Source organism: Bufo gargarizans, chromosome 11, assembly GCF_014858855.1.
Source record: "Bufo gargarizans isolate SCDJY-AF-19 chromosome 11, ASM1485885v1, whole genome shotgun sequence".
In the NCBI taxonomy this organism is placed as follows: domain Eukaryota; kingdom Metazoa; phylum Chordata; class Amphibia; order Anura; family Bufonidae; genus Bufo; species Bufo gargarizans.
In genome coordinates, this window is record NC_058090.1 from 17,935,102 (window position 1) to 17,961,933 (window position 26,832).

The 26,832-nt window shown below is 51.2% G+C and overlaps 2 protein-coding genes across 2 annotated transcripts; one reads left to right on the forward strand and one right to left on the reverse strand.

The window, feature by feature from the left end:
- Nucleotides 1-915: 915 nt before the first annotated feature.
- Nucleotides 916-21,126, reverse strand: ZNF410 (zinc finger protein 410). The gene is made up of 16 exons (XM_044271637.1): nt 20,863-21,126; nt 16,124-16,180; nt 14,887-15,016; nt 14,197-14,394; nt 9,810-10,001; nt 9,545-9,677; nt 5,389-5,570; nt 5,225-5,314; nt 5,056-5,154; nt 4,769-4,966; nt 2,457-2,648; nt 2,192-2,324; nt 1,816-1,997; nt 1,651-1,740; nt 1,482-1,580; nt 916-1,331 (listed from the first exon to the last, which is right to left on the reverse strand). Exons 1-16 carry the CDS (start codon nt 20,962-20,964, stop codon nt 1,258-1,260), a joined length of 2,151 nt encoding a protein of 716 aa, XP_044127572.1. The 5' UTR covers nt 20,965-21,126; the 3' UTR covers nt 916-1,257.
- MRPL17 (mitochondrial ribosomal protein L17) lies at nt 21,085-26,832 on the forward strand. The gene is made up of 3 exons (XM_044271638.1): nt 21,085-21,397; nt 23,207-23,275; nt 26,476-26,832. The coding sequence occupies exons 1-3, from the start codon at nt 21,224-21,226 to the stop codon at nt 26,725-26,727; spliced, it is 495 nt and encodes a 164-aa protein (XP_044127573.1). The 5' UTR covers nt 21,085-21,223; the 3' UTR covers nt 26,728-26,832.

Sequence of the window (26,832 nt, forward strand, 5' to 3'; positions counted from 1 at the left end):
AACCATCATAAGCCTGCCTGAGAAAAACCGCTAACACCGTGCATCACAGCGACTGAGGGAATGATGGGTCTGCAGTGAGCCCGATCCATATGCAGCGGGTGCCGGCTGTATTATCCGGGAAATGGCGATCCCACCAAACCTTGTCATTTAACCCTCCAATGCAGCGATCTGTGAGGTAAGGCTGAGGGATGCGGCTCCCCCTGCCTTCCAATCAGAGCCCGTAAAGTGAAATTGTGGGGCTCCGATCAGTTACCATGGCAGCCTGGACACTGCTGAAGCTTCCCATGGCTGCCATGGTAACCTACCTGCTGCGCTGTGCATGAGGCAGAGCTCAGCAGGGAGCATTAGGTATTGCCTAATCCAAAAAGGTCTAAACTATTAAAATGGTAATAATTTAATTCCTGTGCGCTTATCGCTGTAATGGAAAAAAAGATAATAAAAATTTTACTCTAAAAACACACAATTCACTTTTTTTTTGTCATCTGTTCACCACCCCCTTATGCGGAACCTTTCACTTCAATGGGGCTGCAAAAAACGGAAATGACTAACATGTTCTATTATTGACTGCATTATGGACAAGGATAGAACTGTTCTATTAAGGGCCAGACGTTCCGCTCCCCAAAATACAGACTGCACATAAACGTCATCTGTATTTTTTGCAGACTGCAAAATACATACGGTCATGAGCCCTAACCGTGATCAAAGTTGTACATATCACAAAAACGGTGCCAATTAAATCTGTCCCTAAAAAAAAAAAAAAAAAAAAAAAAAAAAAGGACACCAAAGGACACCAATAAAAAGAAACTGGTATCTGTGTATTCCAAACAACCGGGACTGATTGTATTTAAAACACATTGTTACCAGACCACCCCCCTCAACTCTACCCCCCCCCCAAAAAAAAATAACGGAAAAAAAAATGTCGTAGTTAATTTGACTTTTACTGGTAAAAAAAAAAAAAAAAAAAACACACACAACACACGGCCAAACCGATGTGAAGAGCCCCTCACAGGATCAGGGCTTTACTGCCACTTCCCATAGTTGACTTGCCAATATGGAGGAGGAGTCTTATTCTGTGCGACGGATGATGAGGGCAGAGGCTGCGGCATCTGGAAGACTCGTGGTGCAGATCCTGGGGGCACCAGCCATAAAGCAGACACTTGTCGCCAACAAAGTTTCTCAAAGAACACAAGTGCTAATCAGTAAAACCAATGAAAAAGGTTTCCAAATGTCTAATTTAGCAAGAGGGAGACTTCATCCTCATAGGAGAGTCTCCCTGCCTCCCCAGGGACTCTCCTCACTCTGCTGTAGAGGTTCAGCTTCTGGACTGTGCTCTGCAGGAGAAGACACCACACTTACCAACATATACTCATCATGGGAGCAGACTATAGATCTGACAACAAGTGCACTAAGATGGTTAAGAAGAAAGACATGGAAAGGCAGAGCTTTTACACAATCCACTTACAGAACACACAGCCACTGACCTGCCCTCCTCAATGGGTGATGCTTTCTAACATGGACATTTCTGCTCCCACTTTGAGAAAAGTTCTTGCCACATACTGGACACGGATGTGACTTCACACCTGAAAGACGGCGTCAAGCGTCAGCCATGAACAGCCAGCAACTTGAAAGACACAGCAGCTGCCTCGTTACCTGAATGGACAACCAGATGTTTTCTAAGGCTTGAATATTCGGCAAAGCTGCGGCCACATCCCTCTTCCTCGCACAGAAAGGGTTTCTCTCCTGTCGGAGGCAGAGCCCTTGTAAGTTCGTGTGCCAACCGTAACAGGACACATAGAAGGACAGGTTAGCGCTCACCAGTATGGATACGCAGATGGTTCTTCAGGTTCCCAGCTGTAGAAAACAGCTTTTTACAGCTGGGCTCAGGGCACAGGAATGGGCGCTCGCCGTTATGAGTGCGCATGTGTACGGTCAACCTCTGGAGAACATAAAAGCTCTTCCCACAACCCTCCACAGGACATATGAAGGAGCGCTCATTTCTGGCAAAAAAAAAAAAACTTGTGTTACAGTTCACTTTTCATTATAATTTTTATACGTGGCAGAAAAACAAAAATAAACACGAAATACTAATCAGTAATTGACAAGTGAGCCCCCCCCCCCCCATACCATGAACTGAAAACCAAGACTGTACTAAATTTATCAGGGGCCTACAGCGCCATTTTGTAGTACTCACATGTGAGTTTTCAGGTGATATCTAAGGTGTGTTGGACGCACAAAGGATCGCTCACAGCCACGGAAGGAGCAGCGAAGGCGTTTCTCAGGGTGTGTGGCTCTGGCTTCACAGGAGCCGTTCAGTGTTGAATCAGCTGCAAACAATACACGTTGTTCTGGAAAACTGCTGCACTGTCACCTCCAGAGAACTGAAGGGCTCGTGGCGTTCATTCTGCGCCAATCACATGGAAGGTGTAAAATGCCACGATTCAGCTGGCTGGACTTACCATTGCTGATGGACTTTGCGTGTTTTGCTAGCTGAGCCCTGGTGGCAGCAATCAGACTGTCATGAGCCAACTCCTGAACCCGCAGAAACCATGGCGTACTGCTGTCTGTGCATTCACTGGGCAGGAAGTCATTCCCAGAATCCTCAGCTTCATCCTGAACAAAGACCATGTGCTCAGATGGAGAACCTAGTCCTGTGAAAGAAACCGTTCATGTACGTCAGTGGGGTGGCCATGCATCCTCTGTGCCTGAGCGCAGGAGGAGCAGGACAGTCAGGAGAAGAGCCCTGACTTCACGAGGAACCAGAAGACGACCTGATGTGGGGGAAGAGAAGGACTGAAGTGAAAATCAGGAAGCAGAATGATGAAAGCTCAGTGTATGAAGTACAGAGCAGAGCAGAGACCAGCAACACCAAAACGCACAGAACGGAGATTCCATCAACACATGGTAAAGTATGGTGCACATAGGTGGGGCCGCCACAGCAGAATCAGCTGAAGTATGTGCAAGACACATAGCCCTGACAATCCATCTGACAATGGTGGACTGAACGCCCCATTTTATAGTCTGCAATATTATTACACTCCAGAAATACATCCAGGCCCCTCCTGAACACTTATGGCGAGTTCACCATCATTTTAGAGCAGGGTTTTGCAGCAGATTTCCCTTCAGGTTTTCAGCTAAAGCCAGAAATGGAACCAACAGGAAGGAGAAACCTTCCTTTATACTTCTGATTCCTTTTGAATCCCCTTGTGGCTTTGGTTTAAAAACATGAAGGGAAATCTGCCTCTAAACCTGCCCCAAAAACGGTGTAAATGTACCCTAGAGGCTATCCAGCCATTTCTAAGTGATGCTCCATCTTTAAGATAGGCGATTCCAGCAACAAAGCTACAGAGAACAGCTGATCACAGGGGTGCGGCGGGCCAGACACCCACCAGTCAGCTAGTAATGGCCTAATCTGAGGATAGACCATCACTAAAAACAGCTGGACAACCCAAAGGTTGATCTAACCAAATTCCAGAGACATCCTGATAGTCCTCACTTCGATTGGGACAGAAATTGAGGTGTCGGGGGAGGAAGGAGTTCTCCCTAAAAACTTTGTGGAAGTGCTCCCATTTCCTGCCTGGGCGGAGCTGGTGTCTCAGGCTGCTGTCATGGGAGTAAATGGAAACCAAAGATTTAACCTAGAATAGTTCATTAAAGCATGATGCCAGCTTTGAGAGGATGCACAAAATTTCGAATCCAATGGAATCTGACAAACTTTCCATCCACCAAAAGAAGTTTTCCCTAGTAGAACGAGTTCTTACAAATCCAGGTTTTTCTACTTCCTGAGACACAAAAAAACAAAAAAATAAAAATAAAAAATCTAATCACCTCCTCATTCTATCTTTTTAAATTAGAGTCATGTTTGGCTTTTTTTTTTTAGGTTCTTTATGACAACGATTTATGTTTTCAAGCATCAGGAGGGATCCGTGAAATGGAGATTACAATTTTCCACAGTAGATGGCTCCAAACTGGTGAGGAAATCACCTGAATGGACTTTTGGGAGTGAATGTGGGTAAAAACCTTGAAAACACCCTGTCCAGGTAGAAGATACAGTATGCTCAGCTGCACAGCCTGAAGTTACCATCTAGAAAGGAAATCTTACAGGGTTGTATCAGCTCAGACATTGGTGGCAAATTGCTTGGATAAGCCATCAATGTCCGACAGGTGCAGGTTCCTCCTGAAATGGGGCACACGCGCAGCCGCCCTCGATTTATTCCTATGGGTAAGCGCTCGGCTATTTTCGGCAGTCCCACAGAAGTGACTGGAGAGCGGCTGTGCATGTGCGGTGCACCCTCCGTCACTTTGCAGGCTCTGTTCTAGAGATAGGTGCAGGTCCCGCTTCTGGGACCCGCACCGGTCAGACACTGAGGGCATATTCTAGCGATATGCCCCCAATGTCTGAGATGATGCAACAAATTGAAGGGACAGAAAATTATCAAAGTCTTCCAGAGATGAAAAGGTGGGGAGCACAAACCTGTCAGCACGATGATCAAGTCCCACTTTACTATGGCTCTTAAATGAAGTAAGTTCCCCAACATAGGCTCTCTGATACCCAATCCAACCTCCAATAGTGAGACAGGATGGAAACAGGTGGTGGGGGCTCAGGGAAGCCAATACTTTGTCTTAGTTGTTATGAATTACCAGTGCCTAGAGGTAGAATTACTCCATGATTAGGGGATTCAGGAAGATAATGAGAATGTGGAAATAATTACAGGAAGGGCCACAGAACAGACGAGAAGGAAATCAGCAGAGACCTCCCAGGGAACCTTACCTGATCTGGCCAGGTTGAGGAGGATAAATGAGGAGTTGTCACTGGGCGGCAGGTCTTGCAGCAGTGATGGCGGCTCTGAGGAAGACAGTAGGGCACCATGGCTCTTATCTCTTGAATCTGTGCTGGGATCTAGCTGGAGGCTATGCAGCAATTCTGTATCAGGAACCTTAGGTGACTCTCCGTCCTCTGTAGGAGCATCTAATAGAAAGACCAAGAATGTCTCTGCGCACAAAGACAACTCCAAGTCCATAGGTTACAGCACACACAGAGAACACACAGCCACTGACCTGCCCTCCTAAATGGGTGATGCTTTCTAACATGGACATTTCTGCTCCCGCTTTGAGAAAAGTTCTTGCCACATACTGGACACGGATGTGACTTCACACCTGAAAGATGGCGTCAAGCGTCAGCCATGAACAGCCAGCAACTTGAAAGACACAGCAGCTGCCTCATTACCTGAATGGACAACCAGATGTTTTCTAAGGCTTGAATATTCGGCAAAGCTGCGGCCACATCCCTCCTCCTCGCACAGAAAGGGTTTCTCTCCTGTCGGAGGCAGAGCCCTCGTAAGTCGTGTGCCAACCGTAACAGGACACATAGAAGGACAGGTTAGCGCTCACCAGTATGGATACGCAGATGGTTCTTCAGGTTCCCAGCTGTAGAAAACGGCTTTTTACAGCCGGGCTCAGGGCACAGGAATGGGCGCTCGCCGTTATGAGTGCGCATGTGTACGGTCAACCTCTGGAGAACATAAAAGCTCTTTCCACAACCCTCCGCAGGACATATGAAGGAGCGCTCATTTCTGGCAAAAAACAAAACAAAAAACAAAAAAGATTTTGTTAAACTTACCAGTAAAATCTCTCTCGCTCTTCATTGGGGACACAGGAACCGTGGGTATAGCTGTGTCCTCTAGGAGGCGTTGACACTAGTAAAAGCCGTTAGCTCCTCCCCTGGCAGCTATACAGGGAGGGAAAACCACAGACCCATGGAGCAAGCGCCCCTGCAGGCAACTAAAAACGGTCGCCTGCAAGACCGGCTGTGCAGCCGAAGCGCGATTCCTCCTAGCCCAAGAAGCGCCCACCGCTTTGGGGGGGGGGGGGGGGGGAGTGAGCCAGGGTGGAACCCCGCTCCGAGCGCAGTAAGCGGCAGCACTCTTGCAGACTGAATCAAACATGCAATCGCCCATTGGAGAGCGCCAATCCCCAGCGAGGACCATCCTGAGAGAAAAAGGGGGTCTGTACGCCAAGAAAGACTAGAGGCTGCTAATAAGGATTAGAGCACTGACAACGTCCACAATGTAACTCCCTTCCGAAGGGTGCGAAGGAAGAGACCGTGAAGGAAGGACAGTTACTTCATTGATATGGAAGTCAGAGACCACCTTCGGGAGGAGAAGGAATGGGCTGGAGACCCGCCTTAGCCGTGGAAGAACCAGGTAGGGTATCTTGCAAGAGAGCACCCCCAACGTAGACACCCGCCTGAGGGATGGGATAGCCACAAGAAAAAATAAAAATAACCCCTACGACAGGAGCCGGAGTGAGAACTCCCGCAAGGGCTCCAGGGGAGAGGACTGGAACGCTGAGAACTAGCCCTAACTAACCCTAACCAAGAGAAGGGGGGGGGGGGGGGAGGGGTAGATAGAGAATACGGAGTCAGTGAAAAAAGTCGACTCGCTGGAACGTACTCACTAGATATGTGCAACGAAGTATGTATCACATACAATATCAGGACCAAGTAAAGCAACGGAGGCCCATAAAGATATGGGGGGGGGATTCTTGTAAGACACACAAGTGATGCTAGGTACCCCCTGGGAAGACAAAGGATGTTATAATCGGGCACGAAACCAGCACCAAAAGAAGGATACAATGATGACTAGCCACTGTATCCACTGTATCCTAACCCTAACCCATATAGCACTAGGGTAAGAGTGTCAGGCACCTGCGAGTACCTACTGTAGCCATCTCGGAAATAAGCGAAGGCACCTAGAGCCGTGGTGCCGCAGAATTGCAGCATCTGAAGAGGTTAAGTTATTCCCCGCTAGTGGATCACTAGCAGAAGGTGGAAATGCGACAGAAGCACGGTAATGTGCAACACTCCGCCTATGGAAGGATAGCACGACAGTCGGAACCGTATTCAATGGTAGTGCAATTAGCTACCTAAGGAAGGTGCAAGCATACGGCAAGTACTGGTCAGTGGTAGGGAGAATACCCCACCTAGGAAGGGGGGGCGAATGCCCACTGCGAGAACTAGCGCATATGGCGAGTCCTGTACCCCGTGGAGTGCAATAGTGCACCTAAGTAAGGGGGTAATGCATACAGCACACAATGTAACCAGTGATAAGGTCATCGCGCCACCGATGGATCTGCATATGGCAGGTCCCGAACCCCAAGTCATTGTACTTAGTCCACCTATGGCAGGGGACAATGTATAAGGCAGGTACTGTATCCTGAAGTAGTGCAGTTACTCCACCTAAGGAAGGGGGTAATGCATATGACAGTACTGCTGGCCACCTAGACGCAATCTCTGGAAGATTGCTTCAGACACATGTCAGGGTCCGAATCAGAGATTCTCCTCCCCTTCCTGGGCGGACCCGCCCCAGTGAGGGAGGGTGTGTCCGAGCATGATTTAGGGAGGAAGAGTGGGGGAGCGGAAATATTGAGGAGAAAGATTTCCTGCTGCGGTTCGCTTGCACGTAGAGCTACCCTTTAGAATCTCGCCCCTGGCAGTTGTGGACTGCGCAGGCAGGGACTTAATCAACCAAACCACCCAAGGGTGGAACAGGAACTCCCAGAGGTCTCTCCACCGGATTGCGAAGGTGGTGCATTATAAACCAAAGAAACCCCAGAGGGTGGATGGGAGGTTCCAGCGGACCCCACTGGATTGCGCAGGTGGATAATTATTAACCAACAACCCAGGAGGGTGGATTGGGAATCCCAGAAGTTCTCCACTGTATGGCGCAGGTGGAGAATTTATCAACCAAACTGGTCCCAGAGGACGGATTGGGATCCTGCAGTGGTCCTTCACTGAAGTTGCGCAGGTGGAAGAATCATCAACCAAACGACCCCAGAGGGCGGATTGGGAAACTATGCGAGGTCTCCCCTTACCCGATATAGGACACAGACCCAGTGTGCGACCACACAGACCTGGGGGCCCTGCGGCTGAGGAGGGGGACCTGTATGGACGGACATTTCCTTTATTATTATTTTTAAAACAAGGAAGCCGGCCTCAATGACAAGAGGCAGGAAGGGGTTAAGTCCTCCACTCATGCAGTGTACTTAGGGGAAGAGCCCCAGATAACCAGGTGCTGGCCTAAGAATGGTGGGTGGCCATGAAGGGTTAAGGCAGTGGCTCAGCAGCGACTGGGGGAGGGGGAGAAGGGCAGGAAGATTTTGCGCCAGAGTGTCGTCTCCCCCCCCCCTGCACGGCCTTTCAGAGAGTGCCCCCCACCAAATGCTGCACTGGCCGTGTCACAGATCGGCCGGACCGACTGGGGGCATTCACCCCACCGTCCGGGCCATTGATAGCGCTGATCGGACAGAGTTAACCCCTTCCGGAGCGGCGCGACAGCGTACGCTCCAAGGGGTGTAAATGTGGGAGGTGTCGGGGAGCGGGAGTCTCCTTAGCATGTGTGACCGTATGCCCTGCTGGCCGCCATAGTTTGAGCGGGGCGGCAAAAATCGCGGCCAAAGCACCGAAGCAGTGCCGACCGAACGCAGGGCGGTTAACCCCCTCCCAGAGCGACGTGCCCAGTGTCCGCTCCCGAAGGGGTGGAGAAGGGTAGATGCCGCTTTGAAGGGGAGCAGGAGCTGCGCTCCGCTCCCTGCATGTTAATACGGAATATAGCACTAGGGTAAGTCGCGCCAGTAATGCATACAGCACACTATTAACCACCTAGGTCCTCCACTCAAATCATTAACCAAACGGCCTGTGCCAGAGGGGAATGCTTCAGGGGTGCTGGAATGGCTGCAGGTGCTGAGCTATGCTGAAGCCCTGTCTTTTCGCAGACTATTGCCACCACGAGGGAGGGGGAGACCAACCCAGAGGGTTAAACATACTCACCTAGTCACGTGTACTCACCTCTCTTCTCTTTCCTCCCGCCATCTTCACCCCTCCTCTGGTCCAGCAGGGTCACCCTTTCAGCTACTGGCACTGTAGTGACAGGACGCTGGAAAAGGGGGCTTGGATGGGTGACCCCTTGGCTGGTTGGATGGGTGACCCCTTGGCTGGCGGGATGCAGGGGAGCAAGGCTGCCCTGGTCCACCTTGTCTTCTGTGGGGGAGGCAGCAGTGCGGGTGACCGTCACTGGCGCAACTCGACCCAGGGAGAACAGGGAGCCGAGGCGACCACTGTTTTCCCATCTGAAAAAGAAGGGGAAAAAAATAGACTAAAATAAAAAATCTTCAGGAGATCCCTGCAGAGCAGGGAGGTCTTGCCTCCTATTTGATAGAAAAAAACTGAAGCTCTGTCTCCAGGCTGGAGGGGTATAGCTGCCAGGGGAGGAGCTAACAGCTTTTACTAGTGTCAATGCCTCCTAGAGGACACAGCTATACCCACGGTTCCTGTGTCCCCCAATGAATATGGGAGAGAAATATTTTTGTGTTACGGTTCACTTTTTTATTTTTGCCATGTATAAAAAATAAATAAAAAAAACTATAATGAAAAGACATACTAACCACTAAAAAAGTGAGCCCCCCCATACCATGAACTGAAACCCTAGACTATACTACAATTATCAGGGGCCTACAGCGCCATTTTGTAGTACTCACGTTGGGCACTCACATGTGAGTTTTCAGGTGATATCTCAGGTGTGTTGGACGCACAAAGGATCGCTCACAGCCACGGAAGGAGCAGCGAAGGCGTTTCTCAGGGTGTGTGGCTCTGGCTTCACAGGAGCCGTTCAGTGTTGAATCAGCTGCAAACAATACACGTTGTTCTGGAAAACTGCTGCACTGTCACCTCAAGAGAACTGAAGGGCTCGTGGCGTTCATTCTGCGCCAATCACATGGAAGGTGTAAAATGCCACGATTCAGCTGGCTGGACTTACCATTGCTGATGGACTTTGCGTGTTTTGCTAGCTGAGCCCTGGTGGCAGCAATCAGACTGTCATGAGCCAACTCCTGAACCCGCAGAAACCATGGCGTACTGCTGTCTGTGCATTCACTGGGCAGGAAGTCATTCCCAGAATCCTCAGTTTCATCCTGAACAAAGACCATGTGCTCAGATGGAGAACCTAGTCCTGTGAAAGAAACCGTTCATGTACGTCAGTGGGGTGGCCATGCATCCTCTGTGCCTGAGCCCAGGAGGAGCAGGACAGTGAGGAGAAGAGCCCCGATGTGGGGGAAGAGAAGGACTGAAGTGAAAATCAGGACTTGGGACACAGGAGGATCACAAAGACCGCTCCCAAAGTGTCACTGAAAAAAATGCAATGAAATCTGAAAGCACCATGGTACAGAGCAGAAGAAGCTGAACAGATTGATGTATATTTTTGGGAAAAGAGTAAGTAAAACTTGTAATTTTTACATTTATATCTGCAGCCCTGTAAAGTGCCATAGGTACAGGAGGAGGGGTTATCAGTGACTGACAGCTATCACTACAGGAGGAGGGGTTATCAGTGACAGCTATCACTACAGGAGGAGGGGTTATCAGTGACAGCTATCACTACAGGAGGAGGGGTTATCAGTGACTGACAGCTATCACTACAGGAGGAGGGGTTATCAGTGACTGACAGCTATCACTACAGGAGGAGGGGTTATCAGTGACTGACAGCTATCACTACAGGAGGAGGGGTTATCAGTGACAGCTATCACTACAGGAGGAGGGGTTTATCAGTGACAGCTATCACTACAGGAGGAGGGGTTATCAGTGACTGACAGCTATCACTACAGGAGGAGGGGTTATCAGTTGACTGACCGCTATCACTACAGGAGGAGGGGTTATCAGTGACTGACAGCTATCACTACAGGAGGAGGGGTATCAGGACTGACAGCTATCACTACAGGAGGAGGGGTTATCAGTGACTGACAGCTATCACTACAGGAGGAGGGGTTATCATGTGATGACAGCTATCAGTACAGGAGGAGGGGTTATCAGTGACTGACAGCTATCAGTACAAGGAGGAGGGGTTATCAGTGACTGACAGCTATCAGTAAGGAGGAGGGTTATCAGTGACTGACAGCTATCAGTACAGGAGGAGGGGTTATCAGTGGCCTGACAGCTATCACTACAGGAGGAGGGGTTATCAGTGACTGACAGCTATCAGTACAGGAGGAGGGGTTATCAGTGACTGACAGCTATCACTACAGGAGGAGGGGTTATCAGTGACTGGAAGCTATCACTACAGGAGGGGGTTATCAGTGACTGACAGGCTATCAGTACAGGAGGAGGGGTATCAGTGACTAGCTATCACTACGAGGAGGGGTTATCATGACAGCTATCACTACAGGAGGAGGGTTATCAGTGACAGCTATCACTACAGGAGGAGGAGTTATCAGTGACAGCTATCAGTACAGGAGGAGGAGTTATCAGTGACAGCTATCAGTACAGGAGGAAGAGTTATCAGTGACAGCTATCAGTACAGGGGGAGGAGTTATCAGTGACGGCTATCAGTACAGGAGGAGGGGTTATCAGTGACTGACAGCTATCACTACAGGAGGAGGGGTTATCAGTGACAGCTATCAGTACAGAAGGAGGGGTTTCAGGTGACAGCTATCAGTACAGGAGGAGGGGTTATCAGTGACAGCTATCAGTACAAGGGGGAGGAGTTATCAGTGACAGCTATCATACAGGAGAGGGGTTATCATGACAGCTATCAGTACAGGGGGAGGGGTTAGTCAGTGACGGCTATCAGTACAGGAGGAGGGGTTATCATGACAGCTATCAGTACAGGAGGAGGAGTTATCAGTGACAGCTATCATGACAGGAGGAGGGGTTATCAAGTGACAGCTATCAGTACAGGGGGAGGGGTTATCAGTGACAGCTATCAGTACAGGAGAGGAGTTATCAGTGACAGCTATCAGTACAGGAGGAGGGGTATCAGTGACAGCTATCAGTACAGGAGGAGGGGTTATCAGTGACAGCTATCAGTACAGGAGGAGGAGTTATCAGTGACAGCTATCAGTACAGGAGGAGGGTTATCAGTGACAGCTATCAGTACAGGGGGAGGGGTTATCAGTGACGGCTATCAGTACAGGAGGAGGGGTTATCAGTGACAGCTATCAGTACAGGAGGAAGGGTTATCAGTGACAGCTATCAGTACAGGGGGAGGAGTTATCAGTGACAGCTATCAGTACAGGAGGAGGGGTTATCAGTGACTGACAGCTATCACTACAGGAGGAGGGGTTATCAGTGACAGCTATCAGTACAGGAGGAGGGGTTATCAGTGACAGCTATCAGTACATGAGGAGGGGTTATCAGTGACTGACAGCTATCAGTACAGGAGGAGGAGTTATCAGTGACTGACAGCTATCACTACAGGAGGAGGGGTTATCAGTGACAGCTATCAGTACAGGAGGAGGGGTTATCAGTGACGGCTATCAGTACAGGAGGAGGGGTTATCAGTGACTGACAGCTATCAGTACAGGAGGAGGAGTTATCAGTGACTGACAGCTATCACTACAGGAGGAGGGGTTATCAGTGACAGCTATCAGTACAGGAGGAGGAGTTATCAGTGACCGACAGCTATCAGTACAGGAGGAGGGGTTATCAGTGACAGCTATCAGTACAGGAGGAGGGGTTATCAGTGACAGCTATCAGTACAGGAGGAGGAGTTATCAGTGACAGCTATCAGTTACCAAGGAGGAGGGGTTATCAGTGACCGACAGCTATCAGTACAGGAGGAGGGGTTATCAGTGACAGCTATCAGTACAGGAGGAGGGGTTATCAGTGACAGCTATCAGTACAGGAGGAGGGGTTATCAGTGACAGCTATCAGTACAGGAGGAGGGGTTATCAGTGACAGCTATCAGTACAGGAGAGGGTTATCAGTGACTGACAGCTATCAGTACAGGGGATGATTTTATCATGACTGATACAGTACAGGCGGAGGGGTTTATCAGTGACAGCTATCAGTACATAGTGGGAGGAGTTATCAGTGACCCGACAGCTATCAGTACAGAGGAGGGGTTATCATTGACCGCAGCTATCAGTACCGGAGAGGTGGTATCAGTGACAGCTACAGTACAGGAAGGAGGGGTTTATCATGAACGACAGCTTTCACTACAGGAGAGGGGTATCATTGAGCGCTATCAGTACAGGGGGAGGGGTTATCAGTGACAGCTATCAGTACAGGAGGAGGGGTTATCAGTGACAGCTATCAGTACAGGGGGAGGAGTTATCAGTGACCGACAGCTCTCTCTCTCTGCACAATTATAGACACAATGCTGTCAATCACTGATAACACCCTCCCCCCTCCAGTAACGAAGTTGTTAACAGAAGGTAGAAAAAGCAGAGATAAATATATATTACAGGTTTTACTGAATGTTTTCCCACAGAAATATATATCAATCTGCTCAGCTTCTCCTGCTCTATAACATGGTCCTGTCAGACGGCATTGCATTTTTTGGTGAAAGGTCCTCTTTACATTGGCCAATATGGGGTTAGGGTTAACCTAAATAGGTTCCAGGATTGGAGTTCTCTCTCTTTCCGGGTGGCTGCTGACTCCCACTGGTAATGTACAGTATCAGGGCTCATACACACAACTGTGTTTTTTTGTGGACATCCAGTGTGCCTTTTCTCTGGGTCAGATGCGGACAAGACGTGGACAGCACAAGGACAAGGGTAGGACTTCTACAAATGCCAGGATGGTCACGGTTGGTATCTGTTTTGCAGATTAACAATGTGCGGACTACAAAAACGGCGTTGGTCATGTGCATATGCCCTTAGGTTGTCTGACTCTTCATGAAGGCTGCCCTCCATTTTTCTGCTGGTAGCATCCATCTTTGTTCTCTGCAGAAGACGGACAGGAGACTTTCTTTGCAGCTACGTTTGGCAAGCCCTAACCCCTCAGGACCCCTTTATAAGTGACTCCTGCTATGGTGGACCCCGCCTATGAATTTATTCTGATTGGTGAGGTGAACCTGGGGCTAGCCAGCTGCCGGGGCCCTACAAAAAGTCTTCATATATCCCCAGGTGCAAGGAGGCCTAAGGCCTTTGTTACACTAACAGATATCTGACAAATTTTCTGATCAATCATTGCTTAGATGGCCCATTACTCACAGAACTATTGCTCCGATTGGACAGATATTGGTCAGATAATCTGTTGTGTGATGCAGCCCTTATTTGTCATAGTACCTACTGGGAAATCTTCTGGACGTATTCCAGGGGATGGAAATGGGCTTTCCAGGTTTCTTTAGGAGGCCATCAATGCTTTTCTGGGTGTCCTGGAGATGATTTATTACCTTAGACAATAAGCAGAGACCTCCCAGGGAACCTTACCTGATCTGGCCAGGTTGAGGAGGATGAATGAGGAGTTGTCACTGGGCGGCAGGTCTTGCAGCAGTGATGACGGCTCTGAGGGAGACAGTAGGGCGCCATGGCTCTTATCTCTGGAATCTGTGCTGGGATCTAGCTGGAGGCTATGCAGCAATTCTGTATCAGGAACCTTAGGTGACTCTCCGTCCTCTGTAGGAGCATCTAATAGAAAGACCATGAATGTCTCTGCGCACAAAGACCACTCCAAGTCCATAGGTTACAGCACACACTGTACGGCCATACGCCACAGCCTTAGAGGACTAGTTACTAGAAACTTTCTGAGCTAAATGCTCCAGATTTCTGGCACAATTTGCGCCACCCCGGGGGTCATTTACAAAGGGTGTACATTACTTTCTGCTGTGAGATGGCAGCTCCATAGCAGCCAGATGCCTTTACTATTGTTGCCCTCTGCGGACTGGTACATGTCACGTCTACTTCATCCGCTCACATACGGTTAGGGCTGCGTCTCACTCCAGCGGCTTTTTAGTCTTTGGTAAATGTGCTCCAAATGGGTTCTTGACAAATAGGTGAAGTTCTAGCAGAGATGGACCAAAATCCTGGTGCAACAGTGTATACGGGATCTCCCCACCCCAAGCTAAAGTAAAGGTGGGGGCGCACTCACTCACTCACACCAGTGAGGGGGTGCAGTCTTACCTCGCACCAGTAAGGGGGCGCAGTCTGAGGTTTCCGGCAGGAGAGAGAGACACGTCAGGTCCTTGCTTTCATCCCCCACAAGCCCATGTCCCAGCGGGATGGAGGCATTCTGGACAAACTGCACCAACAGCTGGAGGACAAAGGCAGGACACCGTCACCCCAAAGAACTGTGACCCCCCCCCCCCCCCACCGCAGCCTGCACAACACCCCCTGCTGGAGGACACCGTCACCCCAAAGAACTATAACCCCCCCCCCCCACCCTAACCCTAACCCCCCCCCCACTGCAGCCTGCACAACACCCCCTGCTGGAGGACACCGTTACCCCAAAGAACTATAACCCCCCCCCCCCCCCCCCCCCACTGCAGCCTGCACAACACCCCCTGCTGGAGGACACCGTTACCCCAAAGAACTATAACCCCCCCCCCCCCCCCCCCCCACTGCAGCCTGCACAACACCCCCTGCTGGAGGACACCGTTACCCCAAAGAACTATAACCCCCCCCCCCCCCCCCACTGCAGCCTGCACAACACCCCCTGCTGGAGGACACCGTTACCTCAAAGAACTATAACCCCCCCCCCCCACTGCAGCCTGCACAACACCCCCTGCTGGAGGACACCGTTACCCCAAAGAACTATAACCCCCCCCCCCCCCCCCCCCCACTGCAGCCTGCACAACACCCCCTGCTGGAGGACACCGTCACCCCAAAGAACTGTAACACCCCCCCCCCCCCCCCCCGCAGCCTGCACAACACCCCCTGCTGGAGGACACCGTCACCCCAAAGAACTGTAACCCCCCCACCGCAGCCTGCACAACACCGCCTGCTGGAGGACACCGTTACCCCAAAGAACTATAACCCCCCCACCGCAGCCTGCACAACACCCCCTGCTGGAGGACACCGTTACCCCAAAGAACTATAACCCCCCCACCGCAGCCTGCACAACACCCCCTGCTGGAGGACACCGTCACCCCAAAGAACTGTAACACCCCCCCCCCCCCCCACCGCAGCCTGCACAACACCCCCTGCTGGAGGACACCGTCACCCCAAAGAACTGTAACCCCCCCACCGCAGCCTGCACAACACCCCCTGCTGGAGGACACCGTCACCCCAAAGAACTGTGACCCCCTCCACTGCAGCCTGCACAACACCCCCTGCTGGAGGACACCGTCACCCCAAAGAACTGTGACCCCCCCCCCACTGCAGCCTACACAACACCCCCTGCTGGAGGGAAGGCACTTACCTCTGGTTTAGACTGCAGCTCATCTGATAACATTAGAGCAGCTTCAGTCAGAGACACCTGAAAGACAGAACATTACCATATGTGATACAGCCTGCTGAGCGGTATCTCCTCCTAGCCCGTGCGGTACAGTCTGCGGCATCTCCTCCTAGCCCGTGCGGTACAGTCTGCGGCATCTCCTCCTAGCCCGTGCGGTACAGTCTGCGGCATCTCCTCCTAGCCCGTGCGGTACAGTCTGCGGCATCTCCTCCTAGCCCGTGCGGTACAGTCTGCGGCATCTCCTCCTAGCCCGTGCGGTACAGTCTGCGGCATCTCCTCCTAGCCCGTGCGGTACAGTCTGCGGCATCTCCTCCTAGCCCGTGCGGTACAGTCTGCGGCATCTCCTCCTAGCCCCTGCGGTACAGTCTGCGGCATCTCCTCCTAGCCCCTGCGGTACAGTCTGCGGCATCTCCTCCTAGCCCCTGCGGTACAGTCTGCGGCATCTCCTCCTAGCCCCTGCGGTACAGTCTGCGGCATCTCCTCCTAGCCCCTGCGGTACAGTCTGCGGCATCTCCTCCTAGCCCCTGCGGTACAGTCTGCGGCATCTCCTCCTAGCCCCTGCGGTACAGTCTGCGGCATCTCCTCCTAGCCCCTGCGGTACAGTCTGCGGCATCTCCTCCTAGCCCCTGCGGTACAGTCTGCGGCATCTCCTCCTAGCCCCTGCGGTACAGTCTGCGGCATCTCCTCCTAGCCCCTGCGCTACAGTCTGCGGCATCTCCTCCTAGCCCGTGCGCTACAGTCTGCGGCATCTCCTCCTAGCCCGTGCGCTACAGTCTGCGGCATCTCCTCCTAGCCCGTGCGCTACAGTCTGCGGCATCTCCTCCTAGCCCGTGCGCTACAGTCTGCGGCATCTCCTCCTAGCCCGTGCGCTACAGTCTGCGGCATCTCCTCCTAGCCCGTGCGCTACAGTCTGCGGCATCTCCTCCTAGCCCGTGCGCTACAGTCTGCGGCATCTCCTCCTAGCCCGTGCGCTACAGTCTGCGGCATCTCCTCCTAGCCCCTGCGGTTCAGTCTGCGGCATCTCCTCCTAGCCCCTGCGGTACAGTCTGCGGCATCTCCTCCTAGCCCCTGCGGTACAGTCTGCGGCATCTCCTCCTAGCCCCTGCGGTACAGTCTGCGGCATCTCCTCCTAGCCCCTGCGGTACAGTCTGCGGCATCTCCTCCTAGCCCCTGCGGTACAGTCTGCGGCATCTCCTCCTAGCCCCTGCGGTACAGTCTGCGGCATCTCCTCCTAGCCCCTGCGGTACAGTCTGCGGCATCTCCTCCTAGCCCCTGCGGTACAGTCTGCGGCATCTCCTCCTAGCCCCTGCGGTACAGTCTGCGGCATCTCCTCCTAGCCCCTGCGGTACAGTCTGCGGCATCTCCTCCTAGCCCCTGCGGTACAGTCTGCGGCATCTCCTCCTAGCCCCTGCGGTACAGTCTGCGGCATCTCCTCCTAGCCCCTGCGGTACAGTCTGCGGCATCTCCTCCTAGCCCCTGCGGTACAGTCTGCGGCATCTCCTCCTAGCCCCTGCGGTACAGTCTGCGGCATCTCCTCCTAGCCCCTGCGGTACAGTCTGCGGCATCTCCTCCTAGCCCCTGCGGTACAGTCTGCGGCATCTCCTCCTAGCCCCTGCGGTACAGTCTGCGGCATCTCCTCCTAGCCCCTGCGGTACAGTCTGCGGCATCTCCTCCTAGCCCCTGCGGTACAGTCTGCGGCATCTCCTCCTAGCCCCTGCGGTACAGTCTGCGGCATCTCCTCCTAGCCCCTGCGGTACAGTCTGCGGCATCTCCTCCTAGCCCGTGCGGTACAGTCTGCGGCATCTCCTCCTAGCCCGTGCGGTACAGTCTGCGGCATCTCCTCCTAGCCCGTGCGGTACAGTCTGCGGCATCTCCTCCTAGCCCGTGCGGTACAGTCTGCGGCATCTCCTCCTAGCCCCTGCGGTACAGTCTGCGGCATCTCCTCCTAGCCCTGCGGTACAGTCTGCGGCATCTCCTCCTAGCCCCTGCGGTACAGTCTGCGGCATCTCCTCCTAGCCCCTGCGGTACAGTCTGCGGCATCTCCTCCTAGCCCGTGCGGTACAGTCTGCGGCATCTCCTCCTAGCCCCTGCGGTACAGTCTGCGGCATCTCCTCCTAGCCCCTGCGGTACAGTCTGCGGCATCTCCTCCTAGCCCCTGCGGTACAGTCTGCGGCATCTCCTCCTAGCCCGTGCGGTACAGTCTGCGGCATCTCCTCCTAGCCCGTGCGGTACAGTCTGCGGCATCTCCTCCTAGCCCCTGCGGTACAGTCTGCGGCATCTCCTCCTAGCCCCTGCGGTACAGTCTGCGGCATCTCCTCCTAGCCCCTGCGGTACAGTCTGCGGCATCTCCTCCTAGCCCCTGCGGTACAGTCTGCGGCATCTCCTCCTAGCCCGTGCGGTACAGTCTGCGGCATCTCCTCCTAGCCCGTGCGGTACAGTCTGCGGCATCTCCTCCTAGCCCGTGCGGTACAGTCTGCGGCATCTCCTCCTAGCCCGTGCGGTACAGTCTGCGGCATCTCCTCCTAGCCCGTGCGGTACAGTCTGCGGCATCTCCTCCTAGCCCCGTGCGGTACAGTCTGCGGCATCTCCTCCTAGCCCTGCGGTACAGTCTGCGGCATCTCCTCCTAGCCCCTGCGGTACAGTCTGCGGCATCTCCTCCTAGCCCCTGCGGTACAGTCTGCGGCATCTCCTCCTAGCCCCTGCGGTACAGTCTGCGGCATCTCCTCCTAGCCCCTGCGGTACAGTCTGCGGCATCTCCTCCTAGCCCTGCGGTACAGTCTGCGGCATCTCCTCCTAGCCCCTGCGGTACAGTCTGCGGCATCTCCTCCTAGCCCCTGCGGTACAGTCTGCGGCATCTCCTCCTAGCCCCTGCGGTACAGTCTGCGGCATCTCCTCCTAGCCCCTGCGGTACAGTCTGCGGCATCTCCTCCTAGCCCCTGCGGTACAGTCTGCGGCATCTCCTCCTAGCCCCTGCGGTACAGTCTGCGGCATCTCCTCCTAGCCCCTGCGGTACAGTCTGCGGCATCTCCTCCTAGCCCCTGCGGTACAGTCTGCGGCATCTCCTCCTAGCCCCTGCGGTACAGTCTGCGGCATCTCCTCCTAGCCCCTGCGGTACAGTCTGCGGCATCTCCTCCTAGCCCCTGCGGTACAGTCTGCGGCATCTCCTCCTAGCCCCTGCGGTACAGTCTGCGGCATCTCCTCCTAGCCCCTGCGGTACAGTCTGCGGCATCTCCTCCTAGCCCCTGCGGTACAGTCTGCGGCATCTCCTCCTAGCCCCTGCGGTACAGTCTGCGGCATCTCCTCCTAGCCCCTGCGGTACAGTCTGCGGCATCTCCTCCTAGCCCCTGCGGTACAGTCTGCGGCATCTCCTCCTAGCCCCTGCGGTACAGTCTGCGGCATCTCCTCCTAGCCCCTGCGGTACAGTCTGCGGCATCTCCTCCTAGCCCCTGCGGTACAGTCTGCGGCATCTCCTCCTAGCCCCTGCGGTACAGTCTGCGGCATCTCCTCCTAGCCCCTGCGGTACAGTCTGCGGCATCTCCTCCTAGCCCCTGCGGTACAGTCTGCGGCATCTCCTCCTAGCCCCTGCGGTACAGTCTGCGGCATCTCCTCCTAGCCCCTGCGGTACAGTCTGCGGCATCTCCTCCTAGCCCCTGCGGTACAGTCTGCGGCATCTCCTCCTAGCCCGTGCGGTACAGTCTGCGGCATCTCCTCCTAGCCCGTGCGGTACAGTCTGCGGCATCTCCTCCTAGCCCGTGCGGTACAGTCTGCGGCATCTCCTCCTAGCCCGTGCGGTACAGTCTGCGGCATCTCCTCCTAGCCCGTGCGGTACAGTCTGCGGCATCTCCTCCTAGCCCGTGCGGTACAGTCTGCGGCATCTCCTCCTAGCCCGTGCGGTACAGTCTGCGGCATCTCCTCCTAGCCCGTGCGGTACAGTCTGCGGCATCTCCTCCTAGCCCGTGCGGTACAGTCTGCGGCATCTCCTCCTAGCCCCTGCGGTACAGTCTGCGGCATCTCCTCCTAGCCCCTGCGGTACAGTCTGCGGCATCTCCTCCTAGCCCCTGCGGTACAGTCTGCGGCATCTCCTCCTAGCCCCTGCGGTACAGTCTGCGGCATCTCCTCCTAGCCCCTGCGGTACAGTCTGCGGCATCTCCTCCTAGCCCCTGCGGTACAGTCTGCGGCATCTCCTCCTAGCCCCTGCGGTACAGTCTGCGGCATCTCCTCCTAGCCCCTGCGGTACAGTCTGCGGCATCTCCTCCTAGCCCCTGCGGTACAGTCTGCGGCATCTCCTCCTAGCCCGTGCGGTACAGTCTGCGGCATCTCCTCCTAGCCCGTGCGGTACAGTCTGCGGCATCTCCTCCTAGCCCGTGCGGTACAGTCTGCGGTATCTCCTCCTAGCCCCTGCGGTACAGTCTGCGGCATCTCCTCCTAGCCCGTGCGGTACAGTCTGCGGCATCTCCTCCTAGCCCGTGCGGTACAGTCTGCGGCATCTCCTCCTAGCCCGTGCGGTACAGTCTGCGGCATCTCCTCCTAGCCCGTGCGGTACAGTCTGCGGCATCTCCTCCTAGCCCGTGCGGTACAGTCTGCGGTATCTCCTCCTAGCCCGTGCGGTACAGTCTGCGGTATCTCCTCCTAGCCCGTGCGGTACAGTCTGATGTCACGTGATCGAGTTTGCCGGTGGTCCCCGCTCCCGGTCCTTCACTTACCAGACGTATACAGGATGAGAGGGCAGTGACCTCGGCAGGAAGGGAAGCTTCTATACCCCATGCGCAGTTGGGACGTTGTGACGTCAGTGGGTCACATGACATTCAAAGCTCGCTGCGTCGAACCGTGAACACTGCCCCGGTTGTTATTATAATTAGGGATGAGCGAATCGACTTTGGATGAAACATTCGAAGTCAATTCTCTCATCCCTAATTATTATATAACGTTTATCACCACAGCGCACGGGTGGCTATTACCCTACTACTGTTCTGCGGCTGCGTCAAACCCACTTGACTCCAGACCTGGTGACGTCACAGGGTCTCTACGGTGCACGGAGTTCACACACAACTCCGCCCGCCGAAGATGAGGTTGTTCCCTTGTCTGCTGGTGGCCCATGGCAGGGTGGCCCGGCGGTTGGGGCTGGGGCCCCGCTCCAGACTGGACATGCTGCGGAACCTCCTGACGGCGCTAGTCAGACATGAGCGTATCGAGACCACGTGGGCGCGGGCGGACGAGCTGCGTTTCTATGCCGACAAGGTCAGACTTCCGGGTCACGGGGAGGTCACCGTACAACCAGCAAACCCTAACATACAGCCCCTCCCGCAAGGTACATGCAGCCACCCCCGAGGTACATGCAGCCCCTCCATATTATATACACAGCCCCTCACTGACCCCCCCATTATATACACAGCCCCTCACTGACCCCCCCCCCCATTATATACACAGCCCCTCACTGACCCCCCCCCCATTATATACACAGCCCCTCACTGACCCCCCCCCATTATATACACAGCCCCTCACTGACCCCCCCCCCCCATTATATACACAGCCCCTCACTGACCCCCCCATTATATACACAGCCCCTCACTGACCCCCCCCCCCCCATTATATACACAGCCCCTCACTGACCCCCCCCCCCCCATTATATACACAGCCCCTCACTGACCCCCCCCCCATTATATACACAGCCCCTCACTGACCCCCCCCATTATATACACAGCCCCTCACTGACCCCCCCCCCATTATATACACAGCCCCTCACTGCCCCCCCCCCATTATATACACAGCCCCTCACTGACCCCCCATTATATACACAGCCCCTCACTGACCCCCCCCATTATATACACAGCCCCTCACTGACCCCCCATTATATACACAGCCCCTCACTGACCCCCCATTATATACTCAGCCCCTCACTGACCCCCCCATTATATACTCAGCCCCTCACTGACCCCCCATTATATACACAGCCCCTCACTGACCCCCCCCCCCCATTATATACACAGCCCCTCTCTGCCCCCACCATTATATACACAGCCCCCCTCTGACCCTCCCATTATATACACAGCCCCTCACTGACCCCCCCATTATATACACAGCCCCTCACTGACCCCCCCATTATATACACAGCCCCTCACTGACCCCCCCCCATTATATACACAGCCCCTCACTGACCCCCCCATTATATACACAGCCCCTCACTGACCCCCCCCATTATATACACAGCCCCTCACTGACCCCCCATTATATACACAGCCCCTCACTGACCCCCCATTATATACACAGCCCCTCACTGACCCCCCATTATATACACAGCTCCTCACTGACCCCCCCATTATATACACAGCTCCTCACTGACCCCCCCCATTATATACACAGCTCCTCACTGACCCCCCCATTATATACACAGCCCCTCACTGACCCCCCCATTATATACACAGCCCCTCACTGACCCCCCCCCCCCACCATTATATACACAGCCCCTCTCTGACCCCCCCCATTATATACACAGCCCCCCTCTGACCCCCCCTATTATATACACAGCCCCTCTCTGACCCCCCATTATATACACAGCCCCCCTCTGACCCCCCCCCCCATTATATACACAGCCCCTCACTGCCCCCCACCCCATTATATACACAGCTCCTCACTGACCCCCCCCCCATAATATACACAGCCCCTCACTGACCCCCCCCCCCCCCCCATTATAAACACAGCCCCTCACTGACCCCTCCAATATATACACAGCCCCTCACTGACCCCCCATTATAAACACAGCCCTTAACTGACCCCCCCAATATATACACAGCCCCTCACTGACCCCCCCCATTATAAACACAGATCCTCACTGACCCCTCCAATACATACACAGCCCCTCACTGACCCCCCCATTATAAACAGATCCTCACTGACCCCTCCAATATATACACAGCCCCTCACTGACCCCCCCATTATATACAGCCCCTCACTGACCCCCCCCCCATTATATACACAGCCCCTCACTAACCCCCCCCCCCCCCCCCCCATACACTGCTTATTACATTATTTGATGTCTTTGTCTTTCAGATTATTGATTACGGAAAATGTGGAGATCGAGATGAGAAAGCGATGAAGATGGCCGACTTTTGGCTAACGGTGATTATATGTGCACTGGTGTCCAACTGCTATCATCCTGCAAGATTATAGTAGTTATATTTTTGTATATAGGAGCAGTATTATAGTAGTTATATTCTTGTACATAGGAGGCAGTATTATAGTAGTTATATTCTTGTACCTAGCAGGCAGTATTATAGTAGTTATATTCTTGTACATAGGCGGCAGTATTATAGTAGTTATATTCTTGTACATAGGGGGCAGTATTATAGTAGTTATATTCTTGTACATAGGAGCAGTATTATAGTAGTTATATTCCTGTACAGAGGAGGCAGTATTATAGTAGTTATATTCTTGTACCTAGCGGGCAGTATTATAGTAGTTATATTCTTGTACATAGGAGCAGTATTATAGTAGTTATATTCTTGTATATAGGAGCAGTATTATAGTAGTTATATTCTTGTACTTAGCAGGCAGTATTATAGTAGTTATATTCTTGTACATAGGAGGCAGTATTATAGTAGTTATATTCTTGTATATAGGAGCAGTATTATAGTAGTTACATTCTTGTACATAGCAGGCAGTATTATAGTAGTTATATTTTTGTACATAGGAGCAGTATTATAGTAGTTATATTCTTGTACATAGGAGCAGTATTATAGTAGTTATATTCTTGTACATAGGAGCAGTATTATAGTAGTTATATTCTTGTACATAGGAGCAGTATTATAGTAGTTATATTCTTGTACATAGCAGGCAGTATTATAGTAGTTACATTCTTGTACATAGGAGCAGTATTATAGTAGTTATATTCTTGTACATAGGAGCAGTATTATAGTAGTTATATTCTTGTACATAGGAGCAGTATTATAGTAGTTATATTCTTCTACATAGGAGCAGTATTATAGTAGTTATATTTTTGTACATAGGAGCAGTATTATAGTAGTTATATTTCTGTACATAGAAGCAGTATTATAGTAGTTATATTCTTGTACATAGCAGGCAGTATTATAGTAGTTATATTTCTGTACATAGAAGCAGTATTGTAGTAGTTATATTCTTGTACATAGCAGGCAGTATTATAGTAGTTATATTTCTGTACATAGGAGCAGTATTATAGTAGTTATATTCTTGTACATAGCAGGCAGTATTATAGTAGTTACATTCTTGTACATAGGAGCAGTATTATAGTAGTTATATTCTTGTACATAGGAGCAGTATTATAGTAGTTATATTCTTGTACATAGGAGCAGTATTATAGTAGTTATATTCTTCTACATAGGAGCAGTATTATAGTAGTTATATTTTTGTACATAGGAGCAGTATTATAGTAGTTATATTTCTGTACATAGAAGCAGTATTATAGTAGTTATATTCTTGTACATAGCAGGCAGTATTATAGTAGTTATATTTCTGTACATAGAAGCAGTATTGTAGTAGTTATATTCTTGTACATAGCAGGCAGTATTATAGTAGTTATATTTCTGTACATAGAAGCAGTATTATAGTAGTTATATTCTTGTACATAGCAGGCAGTATTATAGTAGTTATATTCTTGTACATAGGATCAGTATTATAGTAGTTATATTCTTGTATATAGGAGCAGTATTATAGTAGTTACATTCTTGTACATAGGGGGCAGTATTATAGTAGTTATATTCTTGTACATAGGAGGCAGTATTATAGTAGTTATATTCTTGTACATAGGAGGCAGTATTATAGTAGTTATATTCTTGTACATAGGAGCAGTATTATAGTGGTTATATTCTTGTACATAGGAGGCAGTATTATAGTAGTTATATATTTGTACATAGGAGCAGTATTATAGTAGTTATATTCTTGTACATAGGAGCAGTATTATAGTAGTTATATATTTGTACATAGGAGCAGTATTATAGTAGTTACATTCTTGTACATAGCAGGCAGTATTATAGTAGTTATATTCTTGTACATAGGAGCAGTATTATAGTAGTTATATTCTTGTACATAGGAGCAGTATTATAGTAGGTATATTATTCTACATAGGAGCAGTATTATAGTAGTTATATTTTTGTACATAGAAGCAGTATTATAGTAGTTATATTCTTGTACATAGGAGGCAGTATTATAGTAGTTATATTCTTGTACATAGGAGGCAGTATTATAGTAGTTATATTCTTGTACATAGGAGGCAGTATTATAGTAGTTATATTCTTGTACATAGGAGGCAGTATTATAGTAGTTATATTCTTGTACATAGGAGCAGTATTATAGTAGTTATATTCTTGTACAGAGGAGCGGTATTATAGTAGTTATATTCTTGTACACAGGAGCAGTATTATAGTAGTTATATTCTTGTACATAGGAGGCAGTATTATAGTAGTTATATTCTTGTACATAGGAGGCAGTATTATAGTAGTTATATTCTTGTACATAGGAGGCAGTATTATAGTAGTTATATTCTTGTACATAGGAGCAGTATTATAGTAGTTATATTCTTGTACATAGCAGGCAGTATTATAGTAGTTATATTTTTTTACATAGGAACGGTATTATTGTCTTGCACAGGGGAAGCAGTATTTTAGTTGTTAAAATAGCTATGTAGGGATCATACTTATCACGTATGACTACATGTATATATTGTGATGTAATCATCAGAACTTAAAAGTCAGAAATTTTTCATGATCTCCAGGTTTGAAAAATGTCCAGGCCCGTGTCGGCAGATCTGTCCATGACACCGGCTGACCTGTCACATGTGCGCTCAGCGACTGGAGGCATCTGTGTTAGTCCATGTTGATATGTGCCCCCATTTCTTAGAAAAATACTTTATGTTTGCAAATGAGCCTTTAGGAGCAACGTGGAGGTTGTCTTACACTTAGAGGCTCTGCTCTCTTTGCATCTTCCGCACCCTCTGCACTTTGACCTTAGGAGAGGTGAGGGCCAGGCTGTATGCCATTTTCAATTTCAGGTGCTGTCAATCAAAGTGGGGAGGGCGCGGGCACTGTAGAGATAGCAGAGCCTCTAGGTGTAATGGTAACACCCCCTTTGCTTCTAGAGACTAATTTGCATATATTAAAACATCATTTTTGTTAGTAATGCAGGTACATATGAACATTGCACCAACACAGATGCCTTCAGCTGCCGAGCGCACATTTAACCGGGCAGCCGGTGTCAGAGGGACAGATCTGCTAACAGGGGCCCTTTAAGAGTTGGGATTACATGTGGATGTTGTGTAAATTTTGGTTTTGTGCTTCTATTTACAGGAAAAAGATCTAATTCACAAGCTTTTTAAGATTCTGGTTCCTCGTTTTAATTTACATAATGGTAACTACACAAATATGTACCAGATACCAAACCGTGAAAATCTGGACCGTGCCAAGATGGCGGTTATAGAGTACAAGGAAAACCCTTTGCCTCCTCTTCCAGTGCACAGAAAGGACAATGAGAAGACCCTTCTTAATCAGCTTCTGTTGGGTTATCGTCTGGACAATCCTCTGCTGGCCCGGAGCTTCTGACGGCTTATGCCCCACTGTCCACGTGCTTACAATCTCTGAATCTGCTGCTTCGTCTCGTTTGTGATTTATGGTCTCTGACAATAATAAAGGAAGCAAATAACTCTG